The sequence below is a fragment of the Heptranchias perlo genome, chromosome 26 (assembly GCF_035084215.1).
Source record: "Heptranchias perlo isolate sHepPer1 chromosome 26, sHepPer1.hap1, whole genome shotgun sequence".
Lineage (NCBI taxonomy): Eukaryota > Metazoa > Chordata > Chondrichthyes > Hexanchiformes > Hexanchidae > Heptranchias > Heptranchias perlo.
This window is the reverse complement of record NC_090350.1, coordinates 30,200,642-30,223,178: the sequence shown is the minus strand read 5'-3', so window position 1 is coordinate 30,223,178 and position 22,537 is coordinate 30,200,642. Positions and strand designations below refer to the sequence as shown.

General features: G+C 41.6%; 1 protein-coding gene across 6 annotated transcripts in view; it reads right to left on the bottom strand.

Annotated features, from left to right (window-relative positions):
- LOC137342642 (tyrosine-protein kinase Fyn-like) overlaps window positions 1–22,537 on the bottom strand; it is a 235,288-nt gene that overhangs the window by 78,914 nt on the left and 133,837 nt on the right. Inside the window, exon 1 of one of the 6 annotated variants that reach the window (XM_068006684.1) lies at window positions 5,700–5,988. The exons of 3 other annotated variants lie outside the window; for them this stretch is intronic. In XM_068006684.1, the coding sequence (XP_067862785.1) occupies window positions 5,700–5,742 (43 nt within the window). In that variant the 5' untranslated portion in view covers window positions 5,743–5,988. Of the gene's footprint in view, window positions 1–5,699; window positions 5,989–22,537 lie in introns of those variants that run through there. 2 more of the 6 variants (XM_068006678.1, XM_068006677.1) reach the window with 2 other exon arrangements.

Below are 22,537 nucleotides of genomic sequence, written 5' to 3'. Positions count from 1 at the left end.
TTCGTATGTAAACAGATTGACGCCGTCAATCTCAGAAAAAGGTGCAATGGAGCAGCTGAAGTGAAACCCCCAGGAGCAGGGAGTTTCACAGTCGAACTGCAGATCCCAGACTGCAGTACAAATGCAGACTTCTGCAGTTCGGGTAAAGAAAGGCTAGGGCACAGCTAGACCTTTGCTAGCAAAGCAGGTAAACAATGGAAATTTAAGCATAAAATTATGAAATGGACCCGTCATGAAGCAATAACTTCAACAGTCTTCACAGTAATTTAGATCAAGGAAGTATAAACTGGCTCTCCATACTCAAAGTGAACTTGGGATCAATTGAGTCTCAGTCGCTTCCTGTAGTGTGAATGTGCCATTAGATCATCACAAAAAGAATTCAAGGGGAGGTTAGAAAAATATCTTTACACAGGTGTTGACTAGAATGTGAAACTCTCTGGTACAAATCATTTTTGCAGCAGAGTCCATAAAGTCCGTCAAAAGGGAATTAGACCATTGCTTAAAGAAAGATATTTTAAAAAGTTCTGGGGTGCAAGCAGGAGAGTGGGATTAAATTAGGTGGCTCATATAGAGAATAGTATCAGTGTAGACTTAATGGGCCAAATGAGCTGTTTCTTTGGTGTGACATTCTATGACTCTATATAGCAACATTCCTTTACCTGACTATGATTCTGACCCATAAAGCTTTTGCTGATATGCCAAAATCAATGTTGCAGAAAATTTCATAAATCTGCATTTTTAGCAGCTCAGACAAAGCTTAGTGTCTCTTCTTGTGCGAGCAACACTGCAGCCACTCCTTGCCATCCTTTAATTGATCTCCAGTAGTCAGCCAATAGGTTCAGTATCCTTTCCTAGCAACCACTTACCTGACTAATAATACACAAATGATCATGTCATGTGTGTTGTAAAAAAAAGGGAATCAAACTGATCTGATATTCTCCATGAAGTGAGAGTGCTGAGAAATATCAAGACTTTCATTGTATTCAACAGGTTTTGTGCCAGTTATATTACAAAGTGCCAGCCGTGGCTCAGTGGTAACACTCTCAGAGTCAGAAGGTTGGGGGTTCAAATCCCGTTCCAGAGACTTAAGCATGAAATCTAAGCTGACGCGTCAGTACAGTACTGAGGGAGTGCTGCACTGTCCAAGGTGCTGTCTTTCGGATGCTTTGTTAAACCAAGGTTCCATCTGCCCTCTCAGGTGGACATAAAAGATCCCATTTCAAAATAGAGCAGGGGAGTTCTCCCTAATGTGTTGGCCAATATTTATCTCTCAACCAACATCATGTGATGTGAGATCGTTCACCTGACGAAGGGGGAAGCCTCCGAAAGCTTGTGAATTTAAAATAAAATTGCTGGACTATAACTTGGTGTTGTAAAATTGTTTACAATTGTCAACCCCAGTCCATCACCGGCATCTCCACATCAACATCACTAAAACAGATTATCTGGTCATTATCACATTGCTATGTGCATATTGGCGGCCACATTTCCTACATTACAACAGTGACTACAGTTCACTTAATAGGCTGTAAAATGCTTTGGGATATCCTGAGGCTATGAAAGGTGCTACATAAATGCAAGTTCTTTCTTCTTTACATAGTTTTAGTTCAAATTTTGGTGTGACAATTTGCTTTCCTGGAAGTGCAGCCATACCAAACACTGTCCATTGTCCCATTGTCCAGGAATGTTTCCATTGACCCCATGAGATATGGTATCTCACCAGTTGGAAAGCTGTACAAACTGTCCCTGTGGGTTTTGAAACAGATTTTTAAAGAAACCGTGAGCTGAATTTGATACCTTACCGTCAGTGCATGGTTTATTCTGACATGGTTTCGCCTATTTTATTCACAGCACAAATTGTTGATCTATACCATTGAAAAAGTATTAAAATGGCATGTTTCCGAAGCACTTTTACATTGGTGCACCTGAATTCCTATTTAGAAATAGTAAGGAAATTGCCTCATACAGCACATCACAAAAGCTGAGGCATTTCCCCTCCACCAAGAATAGGCTAGAAGAAATTTTAAAAGAAATTAAATGGATTTTGTGACCAGAAAACAAAATGATGATTTGTGCTGCCAATATCAGTTTTATCCATTCTTCTTCGCATTGTACAATATTTTGCATTACATTTCCACATTCACCTGAGGAAGGAGGAAGCCTCCGAAAGCTTGTGAATTTCAAATAAAATTGCTGGACTATAACTTGGTGTTGTAAAATTGTTTACAATTGCATTACATTGACTGCAGCAGGCATATATACCAGGGTTTTACTGCTTGTGCACTCCACAGCTCATGATTTTCCATCTGGCTATTATCTTAAAAGTAACCATTCAATTGAAGTAGTTAGATTATTTTTTCTTGCCTCTTCCCCCACTACCCCCCACCTACCTATGACAGACAGCAATCCCTACCTGAGGGGTTCACTAATGACCTGGCTTCTGCTTCTGCTACTCTTGTATCACTTGCCACAAGATGCATAAAGTCAGTGCATGTAGACATGGCCTCCATTTTCTTTACCCGCCACAGAGAAATGTCTTGGATCCACCTAGGTCCCTCAGATAGCCCAGCTGTGATCAGGAACATACTGTTCTGGGACTTAAGACTTAAGTTATAAAGCGAGACTCACAAAACTGAAAAGAGTAAGAGGAGCCATGCTCCAAGATGTAAAATATTAAGAAGAATGGGATACTGATACAAGAAGGTTAATTAATTTGGACTGACAGAATGGGATCTAGAGGACTTGAGTATAAAGTTAACAAGCTTTAGGCAAGACTTGGGTGTTGCACTTCTGCCGAGGTACTGTCGCACGTCTGCCGTAACTTCAGCGGAGAAACAATATAAACATTTATTTTAAAAATCTTCTCCCTCACAGATATCCAATTAATGCTGTGTGACATAACATGTTCGGAAAAAAGTGGTTGAATGAATATCTGGTTACAAATAGGACTGAAGTTTATAAGCGTAAGTACACATGGAGATAAACAAACACTATAGAATCATAGAATCACAGCACGGCAGGAGGTCATTCGGCCCATCGAATCCGTGCCGGCTCTATGCAAGAGGAATCCAGCTAGTCCCAGTCCCCCGCCCCATCCCTGTAGCCCTGCAATTTTTTTTCCTTTCAAGTACTTATCCAGTTCCCTTTTGAAGTCCATGATTGAATCTGCCTTCATCACCCCCTCAGGCAGTGCATTCCAGATCCTGACCACTCACTGTGTAAAAAATCTTTTCTTCATGTCACCTTTGGTTCTTTTGCCAATCTTCCGCCAATGGGAACAGTTTCTCACTATCTACTCTGACTGGACTCGTCATGATTTTGAATACCTCTATCAAATCTCCTCGCAACCGTCTCTGTTCCAAGGAGAACAACCCCAGCTTCTCCACTTTATCCATGTAACTAAACTTCCTCATCCCTGGAATCATTCTAGTAAATCTCTTCTGCACCCTCTCTAAGGCCTTCACATCTTTCCTAAAGTGCAGTGCCCAGAACTGGACACAATACTCCAGTTGTGGCCAAACCAGTGTTTTATAAAGTTTCATCATGACTGCCATACTTTTGTACTCTATTGCTCTATTTATAAAACCCAGGATCCCGTATGCTTTTTTAAACCTGCCCTGCCACCTTCAATGATTTGTGCACATATACCCCCAGATCTCTCTGTTCCTGTACCCCTTTTAGAGTGGAATAATATAGTTCTTGAACTTGGACCATGGAAATGCCTGCCTGGCAATTAGTTCACAATATAGAAAGTTAAGTTTTGTGAGGCACCAGGCTACTAATGGGATCTTACATGTAGCAGTTGCAGGTGGAAAATCAAGCTCGCGCCCAATTCACTAGGTGCCTGATTTTCTATTCAAAATAAGGGTGGGCCTTACATTATAAAATTCGGCACATCATGTCCTTTGTGCTGCAGGCATGCATAGCTCCAGCTTTTTTGGGAACGCAAAATTGAGATTATAACATAGGATGCAAGGCTGGACAGATACTCTAGAATTTTGCTTGCCCTGCATTTAGATGGACAGGGAGAAACTTCCCCAAATCTTTCTTCAGGATATCGAATGGGTTGGACAGAATTGATGATAGACGAGATGTGGGAAATTAAGGGGTGGGAGGAACCGGTGTAATACAATCCCATGATGTATTGCCCAGTTGATTAACAAACTCCTCACAAACACCATGAAAGGGCTTGGCTTGCATTGTCAAATGAGAAAGGTAGCAGTTTCCTTAAGAACAACGAATCCCCAGATATCTCCCTCAGCACTGAACATGGCTCTCTTAATAACATCAATTATGATAACCATCGGAAAACAGTGGATCTTTACATTTCAAACAATGTAGGGCCCCATATGCCGTCTCAGGCACTATTCAAAGAGCAGGGGAGTTCTCCCAGTATCCTGGCCAACAATTATCCCTCAACCAAAATCACTAAAAAATAGATTATCTGATCATTTATCTCACTGCTGTTTGTGGAACCTTGCAATGCACAAATTGGCCGCCCCATTTCCTATAATACAATAGCAACTACACTTTAAAAGTACTTCATTAGCTATGAAGTGCTTTGGGACATTGTGAGGTCACGAAAGGCTCTATATAAATGCAAGTTATTTCTTTCCTTTTTTAATTCCTCGAGGTGTGACGAGAGGTTTGGACAAAGAGTTACCCATGTTGCTAATATTTGGGATTTCCACTAGCAATGGAAACAATGAAAATGACTGCTGAGCTTCTCCAAAACTCTCAAAGAAAATACACAATGTCATGCAAAACTGCCTATTTTCCCAGAGGATTCTGTGCCTACTTGTGCATTGCTTTCCTCTTATTTCAGAGCAGCTGGGACCTGGAGAGTGAAAATAAAAAATCAAAGGATGGAGGGAATGAGGGAGTAAATGAAGCAAAAAAGTAAATAGCAGAAGAGAAGCAACAAGAAGCAAAGGGCCAAAAAGAAGAGACTGGCAAAAAAGCAGTGAGCAAACTGTGAATATAATATAATCTTAGACTTAATAAAATATCATAAATAACATAATTGCTTCTTGATCTGTTTTCACTTCTTTGTAACAATGAAATATATACAGAAAAAGCATAATGAAAATATAGTCAAGCCTTATAAGGATATGGAAGCAGTGATAATAGGAGTGCAAGAAGACAGCATATAAATGGAACTTTTTCCTGTCTGGTTGACTCTCACGTATGCATGCTCCCCATGTTAGTGTAAGAAAAACATTCGGACACAAGCCCCTCTCTCCAAGTATAGGAAAAGTATATATTCTGTATGATGCTAAAATAAAAAGGATATGTTTAAAAATTGTATATATTACTGGTTTGGATTTCAGCACAGATCACAAACACCATCGCTTCATTCTCAAATCACCTTATAGTGCAGCGGTTTGTTAGAATAGCAGGAAAACATGCAAATCTTTGTAGTTTTACAGAGATGGTTTTTAAACAGTTTCAAAATGTCTTTCGTCAAAACAATTTGATGAAAATATTACAGTCAAAAATAACTTAATTGTAAAATTATCATCGCTAAAATGGTTATTAACTCAAGTACTGTATCAGCATTAATCCCAGGATAGCTTTATGATGTTTGACTTTGAGTTTTTAAGTTTATCAAGCCAGAAACCCCTGTTAATGCAATCACTTCAGTGCGGATTCTGCTAGGAGTTGACAGTGACAAGAAAGTTCAAAGTTGCTTTACTTACCCCACAGACAGCTAACAGTAAATCCGTATGTGCCCCAGCACATTTCTGCCTGTCCTGGACAGGTTAGTGGGTGGCTATTGGAACACTAGGTCTACGTGGGCCATTGATAAAATCCTATATATTTGTATTCCCAGAAAAAAAATGCTCCTTTCAATTTTCAATCTACACAGTGATCTGAGAATTCCAGCACATTGAAGAATGTTAGGAAGGAAAGTGATGTATTGCTGATTATGAGACCACGATCCATATGGTAAAAACTCTTCCACAAGATTCTGAGAAGTGTGAGGGATGCCGAGCTGTAACCAGGAAACAGCTGCACTTGCTGGCTTGTTAAATCCTGCCATTCAGCACATTCAGAACAGGAAGAGAAGGCTGGCTTTACACTGGGCTTGCTTGTTGAGTTTAACTGGCTGCGAGTCCCAATTGGACACGCAGGAAGAGCTAAGCCACAGCACAATCTGCTTGGGGTCAGGGACACAAGGATGCCTGTAGTTACCCCATTGTCTCTTGTGAAAGCAATTTCCTTATTTTAACAAATTACACAACCATTTATGTCCATGTAAAATGATGTGCCCAATTTCCTAACTGACCTTTTATTGTTCATATATTTGTGCATCAGGGATAAGCACTGAACAAATACAATATATTTTAACTAAGAGTGTAACTATGATCAGGTCCTAATAAAGACCAAGTGGGAGAGCTTGTTTCACTTAGGAAGGGTAAGGAGAATGGGAGAAAAACTGTAGTCTACTTCTCTTGCATGAAACATCATATTCATCTGTTCTGCCCTATTGTGACTTGCGTAGATGTGGTAATTGTATTCCTTACCTTGGCTGTGTGCTAACTCCTGCTTTAGAGAACTAATTGTGAGAATTAGTGGTAGTAACTCTCTGTCAACTAATTCATATAGCGAACAGTTATATGCCCTGCACTCTGGGTTTTAAACAACATGTCCTTCTGAATATTCTTCTTCAAATAAATATTTAAACTTTGTATCTTCAAAGTTAAACGCAGATTGGATAGAAGTGCCACGCACCAATACTAAATAGGCAAAGATTGGGCACCTGCTCACAGTGAGACTGCGAGGTAGGGTTTCCATCTTTTACAAAGTCCAAAACTGGACATGGGGCAGGCAGGGACTGGGAGTGAGACAATGGAAGGGTTCCAATGTTCACTTTATTGATGATGAAAATGTATTGAAAAGCTAAATCATTCCACATCATACAAAATAGAAGTAATTGTGGAAAAAGACAGGCTTTCCACTTAAAAAGCCAGACTGTATGTGTCTGGCCTACTCAAAAACCCAACTACTCCTTCAAAAACTGGACACTCAGATAAGGGAATATCTCCATAACTCAAATAAGTATTAAACGCAAGGCTACCAGGTTTTAAAATAAATCTAACTTTAAAAGTCAGCAGCCTTTGGGTGCTGTGAATTCAGATATTGAGACCAGTCGTTTCCCATCATTGTGACTTGAGGTGAACTTCAGGGCATTCAAAATAGCCCATAAGAACATGATCATTTTGCACTCTATAGCTACAATATATATGTAAAATTTTTATTAAAAATGTTATGTAGGGCGTGCACTCCATTGAAATCTGCAATGTAAATATTTCCAATGGGAATTCAATGTTAAAAATATGAACACTTACCTGTTAAACTTACTTGTCACTAACACCTGTAACACCACTAAGCACTGTATTATATATTTCCCCACAAATTACTCAAAATGCTTTCTTAAAAAAAGTGTCCATACTATTGAAATTTTTACAATATTTGTTCACTGGATTCAAGCTTTTGCTAATATAATGAATTCAGCACAATGGTTGAGGGTAATTACTAATCACATGTGAAAAAAGGGATTTTCATCAGGATTAAAACATAAATCCGACTAACCCCAGTGTGAAACTAATGTCAATTAACCCATACAAAATAAGGTATGAGAGCTCGGTCCCAGCTTTGAACTGAAGTCAGTAAATGCCCTCCAACCCTAGGGCTTCAGGTTAATGCAAGATCTCCGTAGTGCAAGCTTATTTTACCACAACAAGGATTATTTTAGATTTTGGCTTTGCTTTGTGCCAAAATAATTCCTGATGTTCCAAAACCTGCACAAATGCACAGCTTCCATTGCATTACAGACTAATCACATAACCGACAATGTGTTAGAGAGATTCCTTATGGATATTTCACCATCAGGAAAAAAATGGAATGTGCAGTCAGTGGTGTTATATCTTGGCCCCGATATTTAAGGGGCGGCCAGGAGGGAGGTGGAGGGGGTTGTAGCGGCCGGGAAACCCGGAAATACGGGTAATGCGGAGGACCTGCCAAATTTTTTTTCTCCGTTTCCCGGCTGGCAGCCAGCCAGATTGAGAGGCTGGTTGGCTATCTGGCGAGAAGGCCTGTGCTGGAAGGCTGTAGCCAGGAAGCAGAGAGGAGGGAGGGAGGGAGAGATCATGGAGGTGGGGGGCAGGAAAAATCACTCAGGGGGGAGGTCAGAGATCGTGGTGGGGGGTGGTCGGCGGATCGTGGCGGGGGGGCGGGGGGGGGAAGGCCGATTGCGGCAGGTTTACTTGGAGGCCGGTGGGTGGAAGCACTCCTACTCCTCCTGGCCCATGAGAAATCTGTTAAGAGCAGGTTACTCGCCCTCCCTCCAACCCGCCTCTGTTAAAACCGGATGTTGGTCCGTTTGAGGCGGGTTAGGGTCAGGTTTCAAATTTTTGAAATTTTAAACTTACCCTGCGCCATTGTCCCGCCTATCATGGGGCATTAAAATTCCCTCCTTTGCATTTGAAAGGGACGTGGTAATAGAAACAATATTTATTGTCATCAGTGAATAGCCTGCATTGAGGCCATCCTTTATGACAGATGTTGACCATAAATCTCCAATTGCAGGTTCTATCTCTTTTTTCCTTTAAATTCTCACCCTGTTCTCATGCTATTTGTTCACATTGCCTGTGAATCTCCGACACGCTCTTCCTCATTGTCTATTCCCTGTCTTTTTGAGGCTAAATTACTAATCACGTATGAAAATAAATGCATTTTCATCAGGATTAAATTCTTTTTGGTCACTGGCCACTTGGCAAATGCACTGGATGTTTGAATTAGTACAAGCTGGCGTTTCCACAGTCTTGCCGCATTGCACAGACCCCCCGAGTTCTTCCCTGATGTCCTTTTATTTTTGTTATTTTTCTCCCCATTGGTGATCCCACCTGCCTTTGTTGCAATTTTATTCTGCGAGCTCTCCTCTCGGGCTCTTCCAATCCTTGATGCATATTTCCTTTTCTGGTCCAACTTTCACTGCAGTAATAAAAAAAACTGTTGAAGCCAATAGAGTGAAATACTGTTGACTTCAGCTTAATACCAATTTTTCCTTTTGGGGGAAGGAGAGATTGTGTTTAACTGATACCATCTAATTAGCTTTGTAATTTTTTTGGACCAATCTTTTTATCATGTCTAATTTTTTGAAATGAGCAGTAACGATGATCATGTGACTCAGAGCCTGACACCAGATCTCTCATTAATCTCACCTTTTGTTATTTTGAACTCTTTTTCTTTCTTCTACCATCTCCAAGTCCCGCTGTAATGTGTGCCAAACTCTAAGCAGAAAGGTGAGCAAACAGGCTGCTCTCAGTTCGGCAGTGCCACTCTGTAACCAGGTAACAGAAGGCCTAAGACAACAGCCTGGAGTGACTCACCTTCTGGCTATTCAGAGTGTGATTGGGGATGGGAGGGGGGGAGGGGGAAGACAGAACCTTGAAGAGGGAGAATGGTTTTATAAATTGTGAAATTAAAGGCAAACAATTGTACTCATTTGGTATTTAGCTTTTATTTTTCTTCTTTACTAAATATATTAAAGCTTTCGTATTCTAGACCACAAAAAAATTCTCTTCAGGTTTGCTAATAATCTATGAAGTTTCAGTTCACCACTGTGCATTAGACCACAGAGAATTATACAGCATCAAAACATGGAGAATTGCAATCAGTTAGTTCCTGCTTCTCACTTTCTTTTTTAAAAAAACCTGGATTTTGAAGTACAGGAATTCTGCTACAGTCCTTGAAATTAGTTCAGTAATGACCCAGTTGTCCCGCAGGTCTTGTCTTTCACACCACTCCACACGAGATCAGCAAAGTAACTGAGATGATCAGACACCCCAGAGCTGCCTGGGTCACTCTTTGGAAGAGGTGGGTCCACACAGCTGCTGATGCACACCAGCTGTGGTTATAATGCAGCAGATTTGTTTTAACGTTTGTTTGAAGACAAATCCCAGGCAGCCCATTGCACAGATTTTTCACTTCCCGAGATCAGAAAGAGCGGATGGTCCTTTTTTTAATCTTTGGAAATTTCACTGGCAGTTGGAGGCCAGTTAGCTGAACTCTGCATGTATTTCAGTCACAGAGCTTCTCCTTTCCTTTACTCGACAGCAGTGCAAACAAGGCCAAGTACAACTGCAGTTGCCTGCTCACATCACTGTTAAAAGAGCCCCCTGGCATTGTACCACTTGGTCCAATATAACTGGGCGATAAGGTTCAGGTGCACATTGTCAGTTCAACAGGTTTATTGTTGACATTGACATCTATGTGTTAGACCCCTCTCTAGAATAATAGTGAGTAGCAATACTTCTTATGGTAGAGCATTGGTGTTGAGATCAAATCTTTGAATCAAGCACTTTTACTAGACCTCAAACTTTCCAGTTTGATTTGCGAGCTCTCCATAGTGCCATCTAAACAATAATTAGCAAATATCCAACTCCCATTTACACATATTTCCTTGCACCTCTTGCATTAGCTCTTTCAAAGAGCCAGCACAGGCACAATGGGCTGAATGGCCTTCTTCTGTGCTGTATCATTCTATGATTAATGTTCCCACAAACTGTACACCTCGATTACAGCACACTTTCTCCTTTCTACCTTTGGTAAGGTTTTAATCATTTTGTGAGTAGTGTTTCTCATTTCCAATAAGTCACCTCTACCCCCTTTCAATTGTCATTTCCTTTATTAGCTGCCAGTGGAGTAATGCATTGTTACGTGTGCATACACATCCCACCCAGCAGGGCTCAAATTCAAGAGCAACCAGTTCTCAGATGAGAACGAATGCTCTTTAACCCCTTGTTGGAGAGTTTGATTTAGCTGAAGTTCAAAGAAGCCGTAAAGACACCAGGGGATATGCACTGACTCACAACCATTTCAGTGCTATCCATTGTTTCTGTTACTATCTTTCAGGTTAAGATATATGCATTGTTTCTTCCAAAACTTGTTTACATTTTTAACCCTTGATATACTTTGTATGAGTTTACCTGTCTAAATGTGGTTGCTGTAGAGGCTGCTAATTACTATACTTATTCATCGAATTGATGTTCCATGTGGCAAATTGAGACATGTTAAAATCTTCACTGTACTGACTTTCAAACAGCTAAAAAAAATTGGAGCCATTTTTTGGCAAGTCTTTTTAATTTGCTCTCAACTCTAAAATCTACGGTGAAGGTCAAGGAAAGGGGGTTATTTTTAGAAGTAAAAAGGTAAGAATAGATAGATTAGGTTAATGGAAGTTAAAACACTGAAAATAGAAGAGAGAAAGAGGAAATATATGGAGGACAGGATGTTCATGTTTTATTTATACTTATACTTGTGATTTTAAGTGTTTACTTTTGTTGTGTATGACTAATGTTATCATAATAAAGTTTTTGCCAGATTTTGTGACTTTATTGCTGTAATATTAGTCTTTGGTTCACTGTGACAAGGTACATATAGATAAGGAAAGCTATTTGATCCATCTTAGTTCATCTAACCAGAAAGACCCTAAGGCACCAACTGTGTCATAAAGCACAAGATCACAAGATAATTAAGAATGAGGAAGGACATTTGTCCCATCCTAATTCATCCATCCAAATGCCCCACCCCATGTAGCAGCCAATTAAATGATTCCAGGTTTTAATCCTCCACTACTCCAACTGGGAGTCTAATCCACACATTGATTATCTTTGAGTGAAGAAGTTCATGATATTGGTCCTAAAATTACCTTTTACTAGCTTGAAGCTGTATCCCCCTACTTCCACAGTTTAACTTCAAGTAATATTCTGGGTTCATTTTTGATATACCCTTAACAATCTTTTATATATCTATAAGATCACACTCGGACACCTCTTTTCTGGGCTAAAAAGCCCAAGTTTCTCTAGCCCTCCTAACTTGACACTAGGGAATTCTTCTCTGCACTGCCTTCAGCACTTGAATGTTTCTTGTTCCTTAGTGACCAGAATTGGACAGAGTATTCTCGGTGTTGTCTGACCAGAGCACCATAAAGTTTGATCACTACCTCCATTATTCTGCTGTTCTAGCTGTGCAGTTCAACATCCTATTGGCTTTGTTGATTGTTCTTCTGTATTAGTTGGACATGGTTTTTGCAGAGTCTACTAAGACTCCTGAGTCTCTTTCAGCTTCATCCTTAGCTATTTCACCATTCATGCAATATGCCAGTCATCTATTTTTCCTTCCTAGTGTAGTGCGTTACACTTGTCTAGATTAAATTTCATCTGCTTCCATTACACTGATTGCAGCTCCATTACTCTCCCCAGAATCCTATTCCATATATTGATCACTCTGAGTGAAGAAGAATTTCCTGACACGAGTTTTAATTTGCCTTTTACGAGCTTGAACTTGAGCCCTTTGTCTTACTCTCATGGTTTAATTTGAAATAGTTTGCCGGATTTACCTTGTCTGTAAAGTTTACTATCTGATATACCTCTGTAAGATCACCTGATAATTGCCTCCTTTCAAGGCTAAAAAGCCCAAGTTTCTCCAATCTGTCCTCATAATTCAATCCTTTGACATTAGGAATCAATGTCAGTTCTACTTTGAACTGCCTCCAAACGTCTCAGTGACCAGAACTACACACAGTACTCAAGGGGTGGTCTGAACAGAGCACTGTACATTTTCACTGTACACTTTTTGGTTCAGCATTCCATTTGCTATATCGATTACTGCTCTGAACTGATTGGACGTGTAGCGTTAGGTTTTAACTTGGGCTGTCTGGCGTAAATGGGGTGGTAGTGGCCAGAAAATGGCTTACCGCCCCGGTTACACCAGTGCACTGGCTGCCGCCACCTTAAGAGGGGCCTAATGCCGAGCAGCTGAAGTGCCCGCTTGTCTCCAGTGCTAAGCCCTTTTAATGTGCAAATCAGGGTCCTATGACGTACATAGGATCCCAATTGCCATTTTAGGACAGCGGTGCCCTCTGTCCAGTCTTAGCCAATGAGGAGCCCAAAAATAAGTTTTATTAATTGTTGTGAGGCCAGCTGGAGCAGAACTGCTCCTCTAGGCTGCACAAAAATAACCAGGGCCGCTGCCGCACCAGGTCCCCACCCCTCCTGCAAATGGACCCCTCCACCCTCGACCTACCTTTTACCAGGCCAAGGCCAGCCTCCGGACGGCCCGATATTAGGCAGGGCTGGAGCAGGCCTACACGGAGCTGGCGGACATCCCCAGGGCGCCTGTTTCTAGCCCGCTGGGGGTATGGTAATGAGGGGCTTCCCGACAACATAATCAGGGGGGCTGGGCGGCATTCTCCGGCCACTATCGGCCACCCAATAGTCAAAATCTAGCCCGCTAAGTCTATTAATGATGAAAATATTAACAAACAACTTGCCCGGAGTGCATTTTCCTGGAGCTGCCAGCTGTACAAGGGTTAAAATTATTTTCACACCTACCAGAAAAAAAACTTTTGAGCACTACATATATATTTACTTTTTTTGGGGGGGTGGGGAGGGGGGGGAAGTGACTATATACAGCACTGTAACTGTCTCACATTGTTACATTCAGGAATGTACGTCAAACCTCAACCACACCAAAATAGCTGTAGTTTCATGGTCAGGGTGTTCAGAAATGTGTTCCGGAAATTCTTTCAGATAGTTTTATTTAGTAATGAACAGCAAAAAGCAGCTAATACCTGCTTTTTCTGCTCTCTCTTCACGACGTGAAGGGAACTGCGGGTAAGTGCAAATGAAATTTTCAACTACAGTCACATAATCGCAGGGACATACATAGCAGCGACATGTAAATCGATCAGAAGCCATCTGTGTCTATCCTGCCACTTCAATTCTTATTAAAACCAAAACTTTTACAAAATCCATATGCATCTGCAATTATCTGTTTTATAGTGATATAATCTCATATATTTATTACACTGAGAATTTTTAGGTACTTCAAATGACGTAACTGGCCAAAATATTTCACACATTATTCAAAAAGCATCCAGACTCTTGTGAGTAAAATTCAAAGCTGATAACCTAATGAAAGCTAAACCACGTTAAGGTCACCCAACTCCAATTAAAATGATGCTAATTCTATGCCAGGTAAAAGGATGGCCCTGTGTACTATATACAGTGTTCTGCTGTCACCAGTAAAACAATTTACTACTATGCTAGTGGTAAACCTTTAGCAATTTACTGATTCAATCATAGACACACAATCTTACACAATCGTGTGTAAGTTTATAGGCTCACAACCTTTTCAGTACAAAAACGAGGCTTTGCTGCAACAGAGACGCACATCTAAATAAAAAAAATAGCCTGCAGGGACAGAATGTGAGTAAGATACAAATGCAGCAGCATATGTCAAGCTCCAAAGGCTGGCAATGCCTCTTGCTGGTAATTATTCAGATACCAAATGTTCTACATTAAAGAGTCAATGTCCTCTTTCCAACCATTATTTTAAATTAGATTCAAGTAATGACCAATCGTCGTGTATTCATTAGACTTCTTCATAAAAACAGCTTGGGCGTGTGGACCACTGCACCCGGAACCGTCACTGGAAGCTACAACACGAGCAGGAATTCTAGTTTCTAACTCCTGAAGTGTTATGATATTCCTTTATTTAGCTCACAGCAACACAGCCCTGACTTGATGAAATAATCCTCAATGGATCGTTTGTCCTTTCTTAAATTTGATTTTGAAACACAAATACATGTAGCTTTTTATCAAATGATGACAGTCATTTGTTGAGGTCAGAATATAAGGAGTTACAAAGAAGCAGAGTGGATGGGGGAGGGGGGAGTGCAAGGAGTGCAGAGGTAGAGGACTGGAGGACACAGGACAGGATGGAAGGCTGAAGAAGGATGTAGAGGTAGCGTGGGGGAAATCCATGAAGAGATTTGTTGAAGAGGACAAGGATATTAAGTTCAATCTATTGGGGGTCAGGGAGCCATCGTAGGTTAGCAAGGACAAGGGTAATGGGTGAGTGGGGGCTGGCATAGGCAGGATGTGAGCGGTGGAGTTTTATATGATCTGAGACTTCATGGAGCGTGGTGGTCAGGAGGCCAGCAAGGTGAGCAGTGTAGAAGTCGAGTCTAGAGGTGATGAGGGTGTGCATCAGGTCAGCTTAGGAGAGGGCTCCGCTGTAATGCCCCCTGCAGTCGAATAGCTCACCAACATTTACTGTCAAGGTTCACATAGAAATAATAGCCAGTTGGGTGAGGTACCTGATGGTGACTGCTGTCCATAGAAATGAACGCCTTCAGGAGATCGGGGGAGAGAAAAAAATTGCTGGGCGAAAATCAGCAGATAAGAAAAAGGAAATATGTCCTTGAATACATTTACAGTTTTAACTGAATGAAAAAAGGAAATGAAATTCCTCCTGCCGATAATTTTAGCAAAAAAAAAGGAACAAAAAAAGAAGCTTTGTACTTCCACTGATCTTTTCAGAATTTCCTCCCCGAGAAGTATCTTAAAATATAGCTGGTTCAGGAAGAGGCAATTGCCCCTCCTTCTCCTCCCATATAGGTTTTGCTTTTCTCCCAATGGTGAACTCTAAAATGGCACACCCACAGCAGCACATTTATTCAATCATCAAAACATTTAAATCATGCCACAAAGAGATCAAGTGCCCAGATTTTAACACATTTTATATATATATCGTTGCAATTAGCGCCCTGCTGTTGTGAGCATTGATAATGTATGTGACTTCACTGCTTGTTCCTGGAGTTGAGACACAACACCTTGTCCAACAATAATTGCCCTGCGCGAGGAAATCTACAGGTACATTGGTCAGCTACTTGAAGCCGATTCTCAATCCTTCTAAACCTCAGTTGATTAAAAGTACCGATTCTGATCATCATGTAGGAGCAGCCTACTTTCCAGCTATCAGAAATGTGATGTTATGAGGAATAGTTAAGGAAGTTGCGTTTGTTTTCTTTGGCAAAAGAGATTTCAAATTGATGCAATTGAAGTTTTACGAGATTATGAATTGAATTGATAAAACTGGCCCCGGACAATTGTTTAAGCACCATAGGCACAATTTTAAAAAGGAAAAATGGGTGGTTTGGGGGTGGGGGGGGCATTCAAAATCGCAACCATTTCGGACCCGCTCCCAACCCGCCTCCAACTCGTACACTTCTGGTTTTCACCGGGGCGGAACGAGGGGTGGGCGACCAACCCGCTCTCAGGAGACGGGATGGTGATTAAAACCTTTCAAGGAGGCTGCGGGCTTCCATTTTTCCAGAGTTTCCAATTTCAACCCCTGGGAGGCCAGGATTCCCGGGCCTCCTCTTTTACACCACGTGAAAGAAGGCGAGAAGGACAAAACTAACAGGTAAGTGCCTTTCTGGCACAGGTTGTGGGATGGGAGGAGCAGGAGTGCCTTATCCAGGCCCAACAAGCCTACCTGCAGCAACCCCCCCACGATCGCAGACCCCCCCGATCTCCGAACCCCCCCACGATATCCGACTGCCCCCCACAATGATCCCGAATTCCACCCCCCCACGATATCCGACTGCCCCCCACGATGACCCCCGATCCCGACAACCCCCGTGACTGACCTCCGATTCCTCCCCTCATGATTGACTCCCCCCTGTGACCCCCATGCTCGCTGGTGCCCCCCATGCCCCCAGGCCCATCCATGCCCCCCCCACATCCATAAAAACAATGGATGTCCTCTCCGTGGCTGTTCTCCCATCCGACTGAGACCAGCCTGTCAATCAGGCCAACCAGTTGGACTGGAAACAGACAAAAAAAAGACGTCCTTACATCAAAATCGTAAGGACGTCCGGGAAACCCGTACTTTCGGATTTCCCGTACGCAATTTGAGACACCACCCCCCCCCCGCCCCCTTCCCGGCTTGGGGTCAAAATCATGCCCTAGGAGTCACAAATGGAAATGAAGAGGTTAGAAGTAAGAAGGGACGTCAGGCAAAACTTTTTGCAAGTTACTAGGGAAGGTTATTGAAGTAGACAGTACAAATGGATTGAAGAAGCATTTCTGGAGAAGGGATTGAAGGTGGGGATCTCAATGCAAAAGGAATGGGTTGTTTGGCAAAATGGCCTATTCCAGTTCTTGAAAATTCTTGTATTCTTATGTTACCTTTTGCAGGCACTACATTAATCTTTTCATTACAGAAATTCCCCTCTCAATTCTTATCTCATGCACCACAATCCACAAGCACTACAATAATAAAAAAAAAATCAAAATATATTGTTATGTTGTGCTGGAAACACAGTGCAGTTTGAATTTGCCAGTGGATTGCACCTGACTACATTTGAATGATAAAATATTTTATGTGAAGTTTACCTCATAAGCAACTCACCGCATCATTTTAACACTTCAGTACAGTCTGTAAAGTAACAAATCACACACAAATTCAATATTCTGCTTGATGTATTACTGCAGATGCTATGGAACTGATAACCAAGCAGTTTCAATCTCCACTTCGTCTTTTTTGTCAGCAAGAGGTAGGATAATATGTGGAATCTCATGTTGCCTCTGCTGTAGTACAGACCTTGATGTACAAACAGTGTTAATGAAAGAAAAAAGTTCTGTAAACCCACTAGATTGATCCGTGTAACCTGTGTATAAGGCAGTCATGGTGGAGCATTTACCTGCCCTTTGGCTATTAATATGGTTAAAAATACCTACTGGTCTAGAATCATGTGGTGGTGGTGTTAAAGGACAATAATTTGTAATGAGATTTGGAGTGTTTTACTCCAAGTTACAGTTACAGGTAGTGCAATTTATATCATATATCCTTAGACATTACACGTTATCACCGTTCAGTACCCAGTGGTTCCTTAATTACAGACCATGAGAACTTGGACTGTCCCTATTTGATGCTGGTTGACAGAATATTCTTTGAACGTGACTGAATCTGTCCGTGACATTCAGGCAGGCTTCCGGTCTTCTTGTGGGTCTGTCTCATATGGGATTTCCTGTATATATGCAAGCATAGCTTCACAACTAGAACCAATACCAGGAGGCTCCTGCATGATCTGGTTAACCAAAAGATTTATTTATGTCAGTTGTGTATGTTCATTGAAGTCAGAGCTCAGTACATCTGCACTGATGGGCAGGCTAAGCTGCAATGAAGTTTAGGTTTTGTTAGCTTAAGACAAGAGAAGGCCCATTTATAGTTTCACCCCTGTAGAGACTGCAAGCAGATTCGGTCAAGATAATTCAAACTGAATTCACCAGGGCATGGAGGGTTCTCATGATTTCGTCTGTGCACTGGGAAGTATTAAATTGTTTTTTTCTCTAATCGACAGAAAACAGCAAGTGACTTGCATTAGCCATTTATACCTCCTGCTGTGAATCTGCCGATACGCAGCCACAGACAGCTCTGAAGTACAGCAGCAGGAGTGCACTCTGCAAAAGGCAACTGGAATAAATATCTCTTCACTTACAGTTAACCCATAGCTGCACTTCAACTCACAAATCCGCATGCTAATATTAGATCTACGCTTGATTGTGGGTCACTCCAATGCACAAAGCAATGCATCCCAATAATAGAGATAGAGGTTTAAAACACATGGTTGTAGTTTAAAACCAATACAGCTCTGTATTCAGGAATCCTTTCTGCACCACTGGGGAATTGGGTGGAGAATGTTTCATGTGCAGTGGCATTGAACACCCACCTGAGCCACTTTATTGATGTCCTGGCCATGTGCCCTTTTTATAGCCAGAACAAAACTATATTCCATACCTATGTACAATGTGAAAAATTGCAGCTCCTATTTCACTGTTTAAAGGTGCTGGTTCTCAAACTTTGTTTGCATTTCTCCCCAATCATGTTTTATCTTTACTCAGGCAGTGCACAAGCTGAGCAGATCAGAGGACATCCTGGTGGGTCTGCTCCTAGGCCTGGCAAAATCACTGTACCTACGTCCACGATGTGTAGAATCACCGGGGATGGGATCTCTGACTCTTTGCCCACATAACTGGATAACTGCAGAATACAACCACATGGTTTGCTAAAAGCTGCCTGTGGCTGGTGGACACCAGTTAATTGGTAGAGATATTTGACGAGCACATAATTCTGGTTTGGAAATGTCATCTGTTTTTTTCGGTGGTGCCCTCCTTCTAGGGGTGCTTGTAGATGTCCTGATGGCTTTGACCAACACCACTCCATCAGTCTGAACCAAAGAGGGCAATGTCTCCCTTTTTTCGATGTATTTAACACTTCTGTATTTCTCAACATTAATCCAGAGCTGATTTTTATTTTGTTGCTATTAAGATTTTATGAAATAGTTTCCAGAAGAGATTCTGATATACATGCAAGAGAAGAAAAGCAACATTACATCTGGTCAGGATGAGAACTAAATTGAACTTTAAACTCTAAATGATTCAAATTTTGTTATTTTGAGGTCCAGTTGCCATAACATAATTTTGGTCCAATTAAAACAACTTCAAATTTGGTGTCACCTGTCCCGTTACAAAATGGAGGTTGCGTGGATGAACAAAACATCCACACACAGTTTGTTGGTGGAGTGGGCTTCTTGTCTCCTTATGTTTCCAACTTAGCAAACCCTTTCATAATCTTAAAAACCTCTATCAAGTCTCCTTTTAGTTCTCTCTTCTTCAGAGAGAAAACTCCCAAGGTCTACAATCAATCTTCATACCTCGGTCCTTTAAATTCTGTATTAATCTTGCAGCTCTCTGCTAAAAAAAAACATAATATCCGTTTTGAAGTAAGGAAATTGAAACTGGACACAATGCTCCAGTGTGCTCCCACCAATACGTATCAGTTTGTAATTGTTCAAAGTCTATGGGGAGTTAGCACAGTGAAGAAGGGAGGGCAGTATGGCGTTACTGGTACACAGGATTGGAAGTAGTGATCACCATCAAAGTGAACTCATATCTTGAGTTATTTATATAATTTAACAGTGCAAGGGGCTTGCCACCAGATATCATGTTAAGAAAATACTATGTTTGAATTTTCTACAGTTAACTTACTAGAGAACCATTCGCTAATGTCGTTGGCCATACCTCATTCCATGCTATCTCGGGGTCAACTCTGGAAACAGGCATAACAGTAAACATTTGTCACTGTGCTATGTGTTGCTTCGGAAACTGGATTAGGTTGTACCTTCAGGTGGGAACTACTTTTTTAAAATCACAGTTTTGTTTTAGTTAGCAGACTGTTAGCAGCAGAACAGAAATATTAGCAATTCTGTCAAGATAACACACCAGTAGTTCCTTGAACCGTTTTTCCAACAAGTGGTGTCTGCTAAACTCTTCCAGAACTGAAGGATTGTTTTAAAGCAGGAGCAGCTTATGTACAGGACCACACACAGTGCTATGATTGTCTGCAGGTCCAAAGGCATATGGGAATATGCAGCTTTGTAAATTATGACCTTCTCTCACTCTCATTATGGAAATAGATAGATTGCACTACAGCATCATCAGCATATGGTAGAAATATTAGTTCCAAGCTATCCCTGCCTACCATATTTTTAAATACAAACCATAATTATTAGAATCACTAACTCATTAGTTTCCTTTATAGAATCATAGAAGTTACAACATGGAAACAGGCCCTTCGGCCCAACATGTCCATGTCGCCCAGTTTATACCACTAAGCTAGTCCCAATTGCCTGCACTTGGCCCATATCCCTCTATACCCATCTTACCCATGTAACTGTCCAAATGCTTTTTAAAAGACAAAATTGTACCCGCCTCTACTACTGCCTCTGGCAGCTCGTTCCAGACACTCACCACCCTTTGAGTGAAAAAATTGCCCCTCTGGACCCTTTTGTATCTCTCCCCTCTCACCTTAAATCTATGTCCCCTCGTTATAGACACCCCTACCTTTGGGAAAAGATTTTGACTATCGACCTTATCTATGCCCCTCATTATTTTATAGACTTCTATAAGATCACCCCTAAACCTCCTACTCTCCAGGGAAAAAAGTCCCAGTCTATCTAACCTCTCCCTATAAGTCAAACCATCAAGTCCCGGTAGCATCCTAGTAAATCTTTTCTGCACTCTTTCTAGTTTAATAATATTCTTTCTATAATAGGGTGACCAGAACTGTACACAGTATTCCAAGTGTGGCCTTACTAATGTCTTGTATAACTTCAACAAGACATCCCAACTCCTGTATTCAATGTTCTGACCAATGAAACGAAGCATGCCGAATGCCTTCTTCACCACCCTATCCACCTGTGACTCCACTTTCAAGGAGCTATGAACCTGTATTCATAGATCTCTTTGTTCTATAACTCTCCCCAACACCCTACCATTAACGGAGTAGGTCCTGGCCCGATTCGATCTACCAAAATGCATCACCTCACATTTATCTAAATTAAACTCCATCGGCCCACTGGCCCAATTTATCAAGATCCCGTTGCAATCCTAGATAACCTTCTTCACTGTCCACAATGCCACCAATATTTTGGGATTCCTTTGTATTTTGTGAAAAATGTTAGAAATAAAAAATGATCAGAATAGAACACCTGAAATTTAAAGAGGCAAGGCCAGGTTTTAAGGAGGGGGAGAGGCTGAAGACTTGCTTCAGAGATGATAATGAGTCAATGTTTATTTAATATAGGGTAGGAATTCTTGTCAGTGGGAGAGCAGAACCGGGGTGCGATTTAAGCTAGGGGCTGCATTTTGGGGCAGAACCTGGATCCAGCATTGTTCCACCTCCCTTAAGCTCTCCCACACTTCGAGCTCCGGGGATGCGGGATGGCATGTCTCCTGCAAGCCCCATAAAGCCAGCTTTGAGAGTATGTTGATGGGAGTTCCCAGGCTTCCCTAGGAATTCCGCCGAGCTCACCCTTGACAGACAAATTTCACCAGAGTCAAAGGCGAAATTCCGCGACTGCCGGGCTTGTGACCCTATAGATTTTTTGGGCAACTTTTCCCATCTCTCATTTTATTACTACTACTCTGGTCATTTCTTCTCTGAATTCTTTTCTCTTGTTCCTCCTGTACTCCGAATGCACTCTTTCACTTCCCTGCAACTTCACGGTGTTGAAATTGAGATTGGCCACTCAACCTCCTGCTTTAACTCATTGTTTCCCAGAACCTGAAAACAACAGAGATCCTTATTTCTCCCAGTCTCTTTCTTCCAAATTTCTACGTGCTTTTAAAAAAAAGGCCAAGCATCACAATCACTAATTTTGGACTCACATGATTCTTTTCAATGCAATGGCTTCTCTTCCCGCTCCCGCACCGTTACCTCTGGAGTCCCCCAAGGATCTATCCTTGGCCCCCTTCTATTTCTCATCTACATGCTGCCCCTCAGCAATATCGTCCGCAAACACGTCAGATTCCACATGTATGCTGATGACACCCAGCTCTACCTCACCACCACCTCTCTCGACTCCTCCACTGCCTCTCATTTGTCACACTGCTTGTCCGATATCCAGTACTGGATGAGCAAAAATTTCCTCCAACTAAATATTGGGAAGACTGAAGCCATTGTTTTTGGTTCCCGCTACAAACACTGTTCCCCAGCCACCGACTCCATCCCTCTCTCCCTGGCCACTGTCTGATGCTGAACCAGACCGTTCGCGACCTTGGCGTCCTATTTGACGCAGGGATGAGCTTCTGACCACATATCCGCTCCAAGCCTACTT